General features: G+C 39.4%; 1 protein-coding gene across 1 annotated transcript in view; it reads right to left on the bottom strand.

Annotated features, from left to right (window-relative positions):
- PCCA (propionyl-CoA carboxylase subunit alpha) overlaps positions 1–15,824 on the bottom strand; it is a 381,652-nt gene that overhangs the window by 157,118 nt on the left and 208,710 nt on the right. The window contains exon 17 of the mRNA XM_052649967.1: positions 7,745–7,855. Coding sequence (XP_052505927.1) covers positions 7,745–7,855 — 111 coding nt within the window. The remainder of the gene's footprint in view (positions 1–7,744; positions 7,856–15,824) is intronic.

Raw genomic sequence — 15,824 nt, 5'->3', positions numbered from 1 at the left:
AAGGAGGTTCCCAAGTAAAAATCTAATTCCATCACATCTCATAGGCAAACTGATACGATGCATAACAACTTTAACCCTTTTATTGATAGCAGAACAGATTTTCAAATTTTGCCAGTGATAAATATGCAATAAATTTGGTATAAGAATGCTAAAAACTTCTTGACTTCTGCTACTCAACTGAATTTGTTTCTACAGTTTTTTAAAGAATCTCAAGTAATTTTAATAGAAAAGGGCTACGAAGATCATCAACTCCATCCTCAGTGCAGTGTGGATGTCTCTTCTCCTGCAGTGTGGGACACATGGTTATATACGACCCACAGAACTCCTCCAGGGTAGGAAAATGAAAACTTCTTACAAGGATTTCTGAATCATTATCCAGTTATTTCTCATACTGAGACTGCTTCTTGTGACTTCCACCCATAGATTTGGACTTTTCCAATCTAAAGTAACATTGAATAATTCTATTCCCTCCTCCGCTTGTACATCACCAGTCTAGACTGCAGTTAGACATCCTGTACTGCACTTAGTCGCTCAGTGATGTCCAACTCTGCAACTCCACAGACAGCAGCCCACCAGGGTCCTCTGTCCATGGGGATTCTAAGGGCAAAAGTACTGGAGTGGGTTGCCATGCCCTCCTCCACGGGGTCGTCCCAACCCAGGGTTCGAACTCAGGTCTCCAGCACTGCAGGCAGATTCTTTACTATATGAGCCACCCAGGAAGCCCTTCAGTTCAGTTCAGTTGCTCAGTCATGTCCAACTCCTTGCGACCCAATGAATCACAGCAAGCCAGGCCTCCCTGTCCATCACCAACTCCCAGAGTTCACTCAGACTCACGTCCATCGAGTCAGTGATGCCATCCAGCCATCTCATCCTCGGTCGTCCCCTTCTTCTTCTGCCCCCAATCTCTCCCAGCATCAGAGTCTTTTCCAATGAGTCAACTCTTCGCACGAGGTGGCCAAAGTACAGGAGTTTCAGCTTTAGCATCAGTCCTTCCAAAGAAATCCCAGGGCTGATCTCCTTCAGAATGGACTGGTTGGATCTCCTTGCAGTCCAAGGGACTCTCAAGAGTCTTCTCCAGCACCACAGTTCAAAAGCATCAATTCTTCGGCGCTCAGCCGTCTTCACAGTCCAACTCTCAAATCCATACATGACCACTGGAAAAACCACAGCCTTGACTAGATGGACCTTTGTTGGCAAAGTAATGTCTCTGCTTCTTAATATGCTATCTAGGCTGGTCATAACTTTTCTTCCAAGGAGTAAGCGTCTTTTAATTTCATGGCTGCAGTCACCATCCACAGTGATTCTGGAGCCCAAAAAAATAAAGTCTGACACTGTTTCTACTGTTTCCCCATCTATTTCCCATGAAGTGATGGGACCAGATGCCATGATCTTCGTTTTCTGAATGTTGAGCTTTAAGCCAACTTTTTCACTCTCTTCTTTCACTTTCATCAAGAGGCTTTTTAGTTCCTCTTCACTTTCTGCCATAAGGGTGGTGTCATCTGCATATCTGAGGTTATTGATATTTCTCCCGGCAATCTTGATTCCAGCCTGTGCTTCTTCCAGTCCAGCATTTCTCATGATGTACTCTGCACAGAAGTTAAATAAGCAGGGTGACAATATACAGCCTTGACGTACTCCTTTTCCTATTTGGAACCAGTCTGTTGTTCCATGTCCAGTTCTAACTGTTGCTTCCTGACCTGCATACAGATTTCTCAAGAGGCAGGTCAGGTAGTCTGGTATTCCCATCTCTCTCAGAATTTTCCAGTTTATTGTGATCCACACAGTCAAAGGCTTTGGCATAGTCAAGAAAGCAGAAATAGATGTTTTTCTGGAACTCTCTTGCTTTTTCCATAATCCAGTGGATGCTGGCAATTTGATCTCTGGTTCCTCTGCCTTTTCTACATCCAGCTTGAACATCAGGGAGTTCACGGTTCACGTATTGCTGAAGCCTGGCTTGGAGAATTTTGAGCATTACTTTACTAGCATGTAAGATGAGTGCGATTGCGCGGTAGTTTGAGCATTCTTTGGCATTGCCTTTCCTTGGGACTGGAATGAAAACTGACCTTTTCCAGTCCTGTGGCCACTGCTGAGTTTTCCAAATTTGCTGGCATATTGAGTGCAGCACTTTCACAGCATCATAGACATCCTAAAACTTATTAAATAAAATAAATGTCCTGACCACTCTTGGGGTACTCTGGCCATGTCAAAAGAGGGGTATTCAGGTCCAGAAAGACAATGTATCAGAGATACTATCATAACAAGAATACTTTATCCTTTATATTATACTCCTTCGATATAGAGGCATTGCAATATGTTTTAATATATGGAAGCCAAGTTTGCTCTTTACTTTTCACATAATCTTCTTGGCTAGTCTCAGAAATCTATGATTACATATAAGCTTTAAAATGATTTATGTAGTAAGCCTTGTGAATCTAACTGGAACTACAGAAAATCTGTGTATTAATCTGAGAAAGACCAGTTCCCAAAAATGCAGAGTCTCCCAAACAATAACTGATTTTTTTTACCCATGTGTTCTGATTCTGTTTCTTGTTCCTTGACAAGATTTTACAGTTACAACTGTCTTCACAAAGCTTCTATGTCTTCCCCATTTCATCTTCTCTCCAGTCTTACAAGATACTACGGTTAATATGAAAAGGTTTGCTTTTTTCTATTTTCGTTTCAAGCTAGCTTCCACACAAAAGAGGCATATTTTTCTTGTTGTACTCAGCCACCTTGCCAAATTCGCTTATTAAGTCTACAAGTTTTTATTAATAAAACTAGGATCTCCTGGGTTTTCTAGGAATATAATAATACCTGGGGAAAAAAGTCTCTTTCAAAAAATATTTATACCAACTACTTCCTTTTTTCCATTTTTATCCTTTATAACAGTGTTTAATAATAATAGTTATTTTATAGTCGACCTCATTTCATTCCTGATTCTACAGGAAATGATTTCAGCATTTCAGCACGTAAAATTATACTTTTTATTAGTTTTCAGTAAGGAGCCTTTTAATCAAATTTAATTGGCTTACTTTTACTTTTTTTAGAAATGTGTTATTAGAAAAGAGTTTCTTTACCAAGTGGCTACTGAATATATCAAATATCTTTCTAACATCTATTTTTTGGTAAGCAATCAGGAGTTTGCAAAGAGTCAGACACAACTGAGCAACGAACTTCCTTAACCTTCTGGGGGGATAATTTCAAAGCTGTAAGCCCTCAACAGTGTCAATGCTCTCCACTCCAGTGGTTACTGCAGGTCAAGCCCCTGTTGCAGCACCTTTGAGGGCCTCTGTGAAGCCCCTGCTATTACCCACCCACCTAGCTTTAAGAAGCTTCATCTGTGTTCTCCTAAGTGGTTTTCTTCTAACCGTCTGTGGTTGACACTTTCCTGGGGGTTCCATTAAAGGCAGTGTGTATGAGACAGTGCTAACAGGGGTCCTGACCCTGAGCCATGCATGCTCTATGTGTGGGCTGCGGCTTGGCCGACCCTTGGCCTCATGGGTAGGGTAGTCTGGGAGGTCATTTTGTTTGGGGGGAATCTTTGGGTAATCCCTTTAAGGGTTGGTAAGATTTCTCAGGGGTTTCCCTAGTGGCTCAGCAGTAAAGAATCCTCCTGCCAAGAGGGAGACTTGGGTCTCCTGGGTTCCATCTCTGGGTGGGGAAGATCCCCTGGAGGAGGCACGACAACCCACTCCAGTAGTCTTGCCTGGAGAATCCCATGGACAGAGGAGCCTGGTGGGCTGCAGTCCATGAGACAGCAAAGAATTGGACATGATTTAGCAACTAAACAGCAGTAAGTAGTAAGATTTCTCTGGGACAGATATTCTACTAGGGTGCCTGTGGCTATTTGCCTGCCAGCACTCTGGGAACCAAGTGGAGAACAGGGCTGGGGAGAGAAGGAATCACCATATTATGTCCACTTTCACTTGATCCTCTACCTTCTCTGCCTGACGTGCCTCAGGGCATGTCCCTCAGAGTCATGTCTGACTCTTTGCAACACTATGGACTGTAGCCCACAAGGATCCTCTGTCCATGGGATGCTCCAGGCAAGAATACTGGAGTGGGTTGCCATCTCCTTCTCCAGGGGATCTTCCTGATCCAGGGATCAAACCCATGTCTTTATGTCTCCTGCACTGGGAGACGGGTTCTTTATCACTAGCGCCACCTAGGAAGCCCTCATTGTTCTCCACCGGGAAGAACCTCAAAGCCTTTTCCAGGGCGGAGAAGACAGTCACCCTGTAAGAGTGAGAGAGCCGATGCCTGCAGGTCTAAAACTGAGGACTGCCTGTCCTCGGGGATTCTTCTAGGTTCTTCCTCCCTCGCTGCGAAATCCTCTTCCTTTGAATGCAGATGGCTCTGTTTGCTTGTGATCATCAGGTCCAAGTGTAGGCAGTGGTTTGCCCCTGAAAGGTTAATAACCAGTTGGGATGTGGGAAGGAAGAGACCCAGTGAAGAGCACGTGCTAATTCCCTGACTGTAAACACCTTCTCCAAGGCTTATTTCAAACCACCACCATCACATCAAAGAAGGAGGATCAGGAAGAGATACATGCAGAGTCTCCTGAGGCAGTATTGTGGCCCCAGCACCTGCAGAAGAGAGTCCTCAGAGAGAGTATTTAACGTTCTACACTCCCTCACCCTTGCAGACATCCTGGACTCCCCAAATCACAACTGGTTTCCTTTTTCTCTGCTCTAAGACACTCAGTTTATATCTTCACCTTAGTGTTGTTTTTGTTCCGTCCTGTAGTGTAGTTAGTTCTTTACAGGTCTATTTCCCTAATGATATAACCACACTAAGGATGAGGAAAATATACTATTTCTCTTTGATTTCCTTCTACTGCATATACCAATTATTTGTTGAATGATTTTAATGACTGAATTTTTAAAGGCAACACTTCAGTCATGTACTTAACACTTTTAAAGGTACAGAAATACATGATTAAACTTAGACGGAAAAAAAGGGAAGTATAATTTAATGGCAGACTTGTGTTGAATCAAAGTTTTCTAAACATTCTGCAATTTTTCAGAAGAGAAAGATAATTCTAATAATTTCTAATAGAAATGAGGTATCTAATAATTTGATAGGGCTGGTGGTTCAAGTGCAGGAAGGCAGCAGAGAAATAAGAACAAAATTTCCATTTTAGGCGAAATGAAATGATATTTCTTAAAGTATCATCTTCATTTTCCCTTTATTTCAAAGTCAAAATATCTACTCCTCCATTTTCCATTTACTTTTCAGAATCAAAGGAAAATACCTTTTCAACATCAGCATCTAATAAGTTGACATGACGAACAAATTCTGTGAATTCTATTTTTAAATTTAAGACACAATCTTTTCAAAGTTCAGCCTAAGAGTCTTTAGTAAGTAACACTGTCCTAGTCTACAAATAAACTTGGGATAATAAACATATATAATAGAAAATTTTAATGCAGTCATAAAACAGGCACTAGCCTATGAACAGTGTCTGGGGTAGCTGGACAGATGGGAAGCAGATGGGTAATCCCAAAGGGGCAAAATGACCCAGCCTCAAACATATGGATAAGATCCTGGATTAACTTCAGTTGCCACTTCCTGCTGTCTCTTTCAGGCACATATATCAAACAATCAAAGATGATACAGTTTAATATATTTAAGACCTCCTATGGAGAAAAATTGGGAAGAAGAGGTAGAATGATCTGAAGAAGGAAGAGGAGATATAGGAGCCACTCAGAGAAGAAAGAACCAACATGAAAACAATACAAAGGAACATAATAAGCGGCAGGCGTTCAGAATGGCAAACACAGGTGTGTACTTTTAAAGTCCTTACGTGACAACACACAGCATACTCTGAAAACGTCTGTGATTTATGATTTATGAATTTCAATTCTAGCACAACAGAATGACTATTAAAACAGGACCTGAAAACTCTAAGTTTAATTTCTGGCTTTATTATGTCACTGATCATTTCGCTTTATCAGGCTTTCTGTGCTTTGGTTTCCTTATACGTAAAATGAAGGCTGAATTAAAAACTGCTAAGGCCCTCTAACAACGTACAACAATTTAAAAACTATTATGCATAAGAAACAGAATTACAGTATCCCTGCTAATAATCCCGTCCCAAAAAAGAAGTGTAATATATTAAGCTTATTATAACAAACTACAGTGTTTGTTTGACTTTAAGAAAACTTCTGAGTTCTCTTGAGAATTTGGAACATTTTCAATTGCTGCTAAAGATATATCACAGAGTAACCAACTCCAATTAGAAATTTTAAATGTTCCATGGTAATGGGATATAACACCAAATATGCATAAACACATATATAAATGTGTAAATGTATACATAAATATCCATGTACACACACAATATTTTGATCTGTCATCTCCTCCTGCCTACTGTTTCATGTAAGCCAGGTGGACGCAAAAGCACATGGAAATCCAAGTCCACTTCACAACTGACAACAACTTTTAACTAAAACTTTAGACAGGACAAGAAGCCAAAACTTTAGGATCAAAACAAATTTGTAATCTGAATACACGTACAGTTAATTCAAAATAGTCAAGGGGACACCTTCTCACCTACATTATGAGCACCATTCCTTTCATTAATTCAACAAATATTTAATTAGGGTCTGCTTTAGTTGTAGGGATACAATAAAAAGCAAAAACATAGGTGGCATTTGACTTCATGAAAACAAGAGATATTAATGAAATAATCACATAAGTAGAAAAGTGCAATCATGTTAAGGTTGTAATTTATGCTTCTAAAAATTCAAAAGTTCGGGAAAAAGAACATGATGACTTATTGGTCTTTGTTTTAAGTTCCAAAATAAAACACTTTATTTTTCCTGGTACTAATGATAAAGGCCTATAACACTAGAGTTTTGAAATAACAATCAAATCAGTAATCCCCAGTTAGTCTTACAAACACTCCATAATAAATTCCTTGGTAAGAAATTGCTTTGTAAATGTATTTAATGTCTCTACATGAAGCTGACCTGAATCTACATACAGCTCCTAAAATGAATGAGTCATTTTATATATTAAAACACTTTAAATGGATATGAAGAACACTTAAAAATTGTGAGAGAAGATCTAATCTTCATATGTACTCAAGTTGATTAGAAACATATGGACAGCTTTCTGGCCTTCACTTGAACATTTCTAGTAAGTCGCAAGTAAGTGCTGTCAGCATCTCAATACCGCGTTAACCATGTTTTTGATGCTCACTCAAGGGTTTTCTCTGACTCTCACTTGATGAGTAACTTTTGCTACCTGGAAACACTCATGGGTACCCTGCAGTGCTAAGTTTCACAGTCCATTCATTACTTTACTCAAAACTCAATTTTCAGAATAAAACCTTCATCTTCTTGACCATCTCCATTTTCATTAATAGGAATAGCACCTGGTAGTCTGAAATGTTCAGTGCTCATTTTCATAAAGATGCAGTGTTAACATTAAAGAAGAAATCCCATATATATTCTTATCATCAGGGAATACAAATCTGTATTGGCTTTCAGAAACACAACATTCCACAAACTAGCTGAATTTCTCACTCAAAAAAATTATAGACCATTACACACTCATGAGTCACTCATGAATACTGAAAATCATGAATGTCAAAAGCCTAGGATACTCTAAGTATTAATATATTAGTATCAAGCACAACATAGGCAAAAAGCCCTAATTTCAGAAGAGAAGAAAGCATCCATTGTAATAAAGTATAAAAATAACTTTAATACACTAAAATATTTCAATATATACAAACCTTTAAAGCCATCAGGATATACATCAGAAAGAAATTTAGTGTTGATGTCTCCTTCTATAAAGCGTGAGTTGATTATCACCTCTCGAAGCAGTGCGATATTATGTGTAACACCTAAAAATAAAATAATAGATGGAATTGAAAATCAGTGAGTCAGTTAAAAATATAATTCCTAATCCCATTCACCATTGCAATGGAAAGAATAAAATACTTAGGAATATATCTACCTAAAGAAACTAAAGACCTATATATAGAAAACTATACAACACTGGTGAAAGAAATCAAAGAGGACACTAATAGATGGAGAAATATACCATGTTCATGGATCGGAAGAATCAATACAGTGAAAATGAGTATACTACCCAAAGCAATCTATAGATTCAATGCAATCCCTATCAAGCTACCAATGGTATTTTTCACAGAGCTAGAACAGCAGCAGCAGCAGCAGCAGCAGCAGAACAAATAATTTCACAATTTGTATGGAAATACAAAAACACTCAAATAGCCAAAGCAATCTTGACAAATAAGAATGGAACTGGAGGAAATCAACCTGCCTGACTTCAGGCTCTACTACAAAGCTACAGTCATCAGGACAGTATGGTACTAGCACAAAGACAGAAATATAGATCAATGGAACAAAATAGAAAGCCCAGAGATAAATCCACGCACCTATGGACACCTTATCTTTGACAAAGGAGGCAAGAATATACAATGGATTAAAGATAATCTCTTTAACAACTGGTGCTAGGAAAACTGGTCAACCACTTGTAAAAGAAGGAAACTAGATCACTTTCTAACATCATACACAAAAATAAACTCAAAATGGATTAAAGATCTAAATGTAAGACCAGAAAATATAAAACTCCCAGAGGAAAACATAGGCAAAACACTCTCAGACATAAATCACAGCAGGATCCTCTATGACCCACCTCCCAGAATATTGGAAATAAAAGCAAAAAATAAACAAATGGGATCTAATTAAACTTAAAAGCTTCTGCACAACAAAGAAAACTATAAGCAAGGTGAAAAGACAGCCTTCAGAATGGGAGAAAATAATAGCAAATGAAGCAACTGACAAATAACTAATCTCAAAAATATACAAGCAACTCCTGCAGCTCAATTCCAGAAAAATAAACGACCCAATCAAAAAATGGGCCAAAGAACTAAATAGACATTTCTCCAAAGAAGACATACGGATGGCTAACAAACACATGAAAAGATGCTCAACATCACTCATTATCAGAGAAATGCAAATCAAAACCACAATGAGGTACCACTTCATGCCAGTCAGAATGGCTGCGATCTAAAAGTCTACAAGCAATTAATGCTGGAGAGGGTGTGGAGAAAAGGGAACCCTCTTACACTGTTGGTGGGAATGCAAACTAGTACAGCCACTATGGAGAATAGTGTGGAGATTCCTTAAAAAACTGGAAATAGAACTGCCTTATGACCCAGCAATCCCACTGCTGGGCATACACACTGAGGAAACCAGAATTGAAAGAGACACGTGTACCCCAGTGTTCATCGCAGCACTGTTTATAATAGCCAGGACATGGAAACAACCTAGATGTCCATCAGCAGATGAATGGATAAGAAAGCTGTGGTACATATACACAATGGAGTATTACTCAGCCATTAAAAAGAATACACTTGAATCAGTTCTAATGAGGTGGATGAAACTGGAGCCGATTATACAGAGTGAAGTAAGCCAGAAAGAAAAACACCAATACAGTATACTAACACATATATATGGAATTTAGAAAGATGGCAATGATGACCCTGTATGCAAGACAGCAAAAGAGACACAGATGTATCGAACAGTTTTGGACTCTGTGGGAGAGGGAGAGGGTGGGATGATTTGGGAGAATGGCATTGAAACATGTATAATATCATATAAGAAACAAATCACCAGTCCGGGTTCGATGCAGGATACAGGATGCTTGGGGCTGGTGCACTGGGATGACCCAGAGGGATGGTACGGGGAGGGAGGTGGGAGGGGGGTTCACAATTGGGAACACATGTACACCCATGGCGGATTCATGTTGATGTATGGCAAAACCAATACAATATTGTTAAGTAATTAGCCTCCAATTAAAGTAAATAAATTTAAATTAAATATATATATATATAATTCTTATGATATGCATAAATGTATTATTAATGTCCTATGACCTAGCAAAAACCATGCAAAATTACTTATCTCCTTGATTTGAAGTGATAACAAAAAATCTGAACTTGAGGCAGCAATAAAACACGAAACGTATACTCAAGAACCCTATTATGGCCATGTCAATTTAATGGGGACATCAATGTCTTTTCAATAAATGGTAGAACCACTAGATATGCATTTGGGAAAAACAGAAGATGAACCTCAACCCTAACTCACAGGATACATAAAAATCAACTCAAATTGGGTCACAAGCCTAAAACTATAAGACTTACAAAAGGAAATAAAGGAGAAAAATCTTGAGGTAGGGAACAGATTCTTAGACAGTATACAAAACCCATGAACCATAAAAAAAAAAAGTATACAAACAAATCATACTCCATCAAAATTTAAAAGTCTGCTCTTCAAAGGATTTAGTTAAGAAAATGAAACAGCAAACTACAGACAGAGAAAATATTCACAACACATATTTCAAATAAGGAACTTGTAACTGGACTATATAAAGAACAATTACAACAATACGATGATAAACAAGCCAGGCTTTAAAAAAAGAGGCAAGGTGACATACACCAGCTATACTGAAAATGGATAACCAACACAAACCTATCCTATAGCACATGGAACTCTGCTCAATGTTATGTGCCAGTCTGGATGGGAGTGGGGAGAATGGATAAAATGTATATATATGGCTGGGTCCCTTCACTATACACCTGAAACTACCACAACATTGTTAATTGGTTATACCTCAATACAAAGTGTTTTTGGTGTTAAAAAACAATGTTTTGTTTAAATAAGCAAAAGATATTAGCAGGCATTTCAAAAAATACATACAAATGGCCAGCAAGCACAAGATGTTCAACACTGTCAAAAAAATATACGGAAATATACCCAAATACCAATTTAAGTGGTTGAAAGTTAAAATATAATACTAAGTGTCAATAGATATGTGGTACAAGTGGAACATCACAACCTGTGATGGTGGGCATGGGGAAAGAAATTGGTATATTTTGGTATACTTCCATTTGGACTGTATGAAGGTTTCTTTAAAAGTTAAACATATACTCACCGTATAATTCAGATAATTCACTCCTAATTATTTACACAAGTTAAAATAAAAACATATGCCTATACAAACACTTACACACAGATGTTAACAGCTTTATTTGCAAAGTGAAAAACTGGAAACAGTCTAAATACCCATTAATAAAGAATGAATTAACAAAATGTGGTTTGTTCATACAATGAAATTCCGCTTGACTATAAAAAGAATCCAAAATCACTGCAGACAGTGACTGCAGCCATGAAATTAAAAGACATTTGCTCCTTGGAAGAAAAGCTAGGACCAACCTAGACAGCATATTAAAACACAAACATTACTTAGCCAACAAAAGTCCGACTAGTCAAAGCTATGGTTTTTCCAGTAGTCATGTATGTATGTGAGAGTTGGACTATGAAGAAAGCTGAGCACCAAAGAATGGATGCTTCTGAATTGTGTTGTTGGAGAAGCTCCTGAGAGTCCCTTGGACTGCAGGGAGATCCATCCCAAAGGAAATCAGTTTTGAATGTTAATTGGAAGGACTGATGCTGCAGCTGAAACTCGAATATTTTGGCCACCGAATGTGAAGAGCTGGCTAATTTGAAAAGACCCTGATGCTGGGAAAGATGGAAGGTAGGAGGAGAAGGAGACCACAGAGGAAGAGATGGTTGGATGGTATCACTGACTCGATGGACATGAGTTTCAGCAAGCTCTAGGAGTTGGTGATAGACAAGGAGGCCTGGTGTGGTGCAGTCCATGGGGTCACAAAGGGTCGGACACAACTGAACTGATAAGAAGAAGTGAATCTCCTCATATACACAACAAGGATGAATCTCAAAATTATTATGCTGAATTAAAGAAAGAAGCAAGACCAAAAATAATGCATATTAAATGCAACCTACAGGAAGCATTAGGACAGGGTCAGAGAGAGGGTGGACTGCAAAGGCCATGAGGAAACTTTGGGAGATGATAGAAATGTTCAATCTTTTGCTTATGGTGATGGTTTCACAGGTCTATACATAAGTCAAAACTCACCAAATTGAATGCTTTAAATATGAGTAGTTGATTATATGTCAACTATCCTTCAAAATAAGTAAGAGAAGAAAGAAGAGAGTTGGAGGGATGGGAAAGGTGGAGGACAGAGAGGACAAAGAGAAGAAAAAAGCTGATGATCAAGAAGGAAAAATTGAGCCCAGGACACAATGACTGCTTCAAAGGGAAGGAAACGGCAACTCACTCCAGCATTTTTGCCTGGGAACTCCCATCAACAGAGGAGCCTGGCAGGCTGCAGTCCATGGGTTTTCAAAAGAGCTGGACACGACTTGGCGACTAAACAAAAAACAACACAATGACTACTCCAAAGTGAAGTTAAAATAGGGTAACCCCTATGGAGGGCCATGAATGGCACAAGGAGGAATACATGATACAGAAGAGTTGATGAAGGAGGTTTATTACAAAAATATTAAGCAGGAATAAAAGGCAGAGCGAAGAGGCATCTTAAAACCAGCTATTAGGGAAAGCAGGTATTAGATCTGGCTTCCACTAGAAGGGCAATTGGAGTATATTATAGAGTTGAAGTAAACAAAGAGGTTTCTTAATTCCTTTCAATTCTTTAACCCACTGAATAGTTACAATTTCTACTACTATGCTTCTAACAAACCTAGAAAGCCTGATTCTGTTCTGGCTATTCAAGCCTTAGAGTATCATTCCCTATACAATAAATACAAAGTAGGCAAAGAATAGCTCAGGTTCAAGTACTAAATTGACCTCTCACTCTGAGTAAGCTATTTAAACTCTCAAACTTTTAATGTCCTCATTTGTGAAATGGTGATAAATAACAAAGCCTATTTAGGAATCAAGATTGCCGGGAGAAATATCAATAACCTCAGATATGCAGATGACACCACCCTTACGGCAGAAAGTGAAGAGGAACTGAAAAACCTCTTGATGAAAGTGAAAGAGGAGAGTGAAAAAGTTGGCTTAAAGCTCAACATTCAGAAAACAAAGATCATGGCATCTGGTCCCATTACTTCATGGGAAATAGATGGGGAAACAGTGTCAGACTTTATTTTTTGGGGCTCCAAAATCACTGAAGATCGTAACTGCAGCCATGAAACTAAAAGACGCTTACTTCTTGGAAGGAAAGTTATGACCAACCCAGACAGCATATTAAAAAGCAGAGACATTACTTTGCCAACAAAGGTCTGTCTAGTCAAGGCTATGGTTTTTCCAGTGGTCATGTATGGATGTGAGAGCTGGACTGTGAAGAAAGCTGAGCACCGAAGAATTGATGCTTTTGAACTGTGGTGTTGGAGAAGACTCTTGGGAGTCCCTTGGATTGCAAGGAGATCCAACCAGTCCATTCTGAAGGAGATCAGCCCTGGGATTTCTTTGGAAGGAATGATGCTAAAGCTGAAACTCCAGTACGTTGACCACCTCATGAGAAGAGCTAACTCATTGGAAAAGACCCTGATGCTGGGAGGGATTGGGGGCAGGAGGAGAAGGGGACGACAGAGGATGAGACGGCTGGATGGTATCACTGACTCGATGGACGTGAATCTGAGTGAACTCCGGCAATTGGTGATGGACAGGGAGGCCTGGCATGCTGCAATTCATGGGGTCGCAAAGAGGAGGAAATGACTGAGTGACTGAACTGAACTGAACTGTATGACTGCCATGAGGTACAAATGAAATAATGTTTACCACAATGTAGGGCACTCAAAAAAGACTATTATTGTGCTCATTATTATCCTTCTATATGAGAATAAATATAGAGCAGAAGACAACATGTAATTAATAAACAACAGAGAGAAGCTTAACAACACTGACCTACCTATCTTCTAGTTCATTTTCTGTAAGAATGTAAGCTCCACAAACTCAAGCTTACATCTAATTCTACCTGGAGGGTGTGCTCATCCTATAAGCAAGATCAGCAAACTACGGCCTGCGGTTCAGATTGTAAATAAGGTTTTACTGAAACACAGCAGTATTTATACAAGGTTGTCTTCATCCTTCAACAGTAGAGCCAAGTGGTTGCAATGGAGACCATGAGACCCACAAAGTCTAACATATTTCTTCTCTGGCCCTTTACCAAAAATTTGCCCATATCTGCTACCAAGTGTTAACAATGTTGTTCCAAGCAAATTAAGCTATACCTATCAGTAATTTCTCCACACCTAATACTCATGCAGGAGTCAGATATCACAGGAAGGAAAATGAAAGTAAACTGTATTCTATATGAATTGGGGGAACTTATAGTAACCAGTGATAGAATAAGAAAATGAGCACAAAAAAGAAGACACGAATAAGAAAACTGTGATCCAAAGAGACTGAACCATTCACTGAATGTTTAGTACACTATAAATTATAATAGTTCAGTTAAGTTGCTCAGTCATGTATGACCCTTCGCAAGTCCATGAATTGCAGCACACCAGGCCTCCCTGTCCATCACCATCTCCCAGAGTTCACCCAAACTCACGTCCATCGAGGCGGTGATGCCATTCAGCCACGTCATCCTCTGTCGCCCCCTTCTCCTCCTGCCCCCAATCCCTTCCAGCATCAGAGTCTTTTCCAATGAGTCAACTCTTCGCATGAGGTGGCCAAAGTACTGGAGTTTCAGCTTTAGCATCATTCCTTCGAATGAACACCCAGGACTGGTCTCCTTAGGTTGGACTGGTTGGATCTCCTTGCAGTCCAAGGGACTCTCAGGAGTCTTCTCCAACACCACAGTTCAAAAGCATCAATTCTTCAGTGCTCAGCTTTCTTCACAGTCCAAATGTCACATCCATACATGACCAGTGGAAAAACCATAGCCTTGACTAGATAGACCTTTGTTGGCAAAGTAATGTCTCTGCTTTTGAATATTCTATCTAGGCTGGTCATAACTTTCCTTCCAAGGAGTAAGTGTCTTTTAATTTCATGGCTGCAATCACCATCTGCAGTGATTTCAGAGCCCCAAAAAATAAAGTCTGACACTTTTCCCACTGTTTCCCCATCTATTTCTCATGAAGTGATGGGACCAGATGCCATGATCTTCGTTTTCTGAATGTTGAGCTTTAAGCCAACTTTTTCACTCTCCACTTTCACTTTCATCAAGAGTATTTTTAGTTCTTCTTCACTTTCTGCCCTAAGGGTGGTGCCATCTGCATATCTGAGATTACTGATTTTTCTCCCGGCAATCTTGATTCCAGCTTGTGCTTCTTCCAGCCCAGCGTTTCTCATGACGTACTCTGCATAGAAGTTAAATAAGCGGGGTGACAATATACAGCCTTGACGTACTCCTTTTCCTATTTGGAACCAGTCTGTTGTTCCACGTCCAGTTCTAACTGTTGCTTCCTGACCTACATATAGGTTTCTCAAGAGGCAGGTCAGGTGGTCTGGTATTCCCATCTCTTTCAGAATTTTCCACAGTTCAGCTGTGGATGTGACTGGTGATTGAAGCAAGGTCCGATGCTATAAAGAGCAATACTGCATAGGAACCTGGAATGTTAGGTCCATGAATCAAGGCAAATTGGAAGTGGTCAAACAGGAGATGGCAAGAGTGAACGTTGACATTCTAGGAATCAGCGAACTAAAATGGACTGGAATGGGTGAATTTAACTCAAATGACTATTATATCTACTACTGTGGGCAGGAATCCCTTAGAAGAAATGGAGTAGCCATCATGGTCAACAAAAGAGTCTGAAATGCAGTACTTGGATGCAATCTCAAAAACAACAGAATGATCTCTGTTTGTTTCCAAGGCAAACCATTCAATATCACTGTAATCCCGGTAATCCAAGCCTATGCCCCAACCAGTAACGCTGAAGAAGCTGAAGTTGCAGGGTTCTATGAAGAGCTACAAGACCTTTTAGAACTAACACACAAAAAAGATGTCCTTT

The sequence above is a fragment of the Budorcas taxicolor genome, chromosome 12 (genome assembly GCF_023091745.1).
Source record: "Budorcas taxicolor isolate Tak-1 chromosome 12, Takin1.1, whole genome shotgun sequence".
Taxonomy (NCBI): domain Eukaryota; kingdom Metazoa; phylum Chordata; class Mammalia; order Artiodactyla; family Bovidae; genus Budorcas; species Budorcas taxicolor.
The sequence above is the reverse complement of the archived record's forward strand: the minus strand, read 5'-3'. Positions and strand labels throughout refer to the sequence as shown.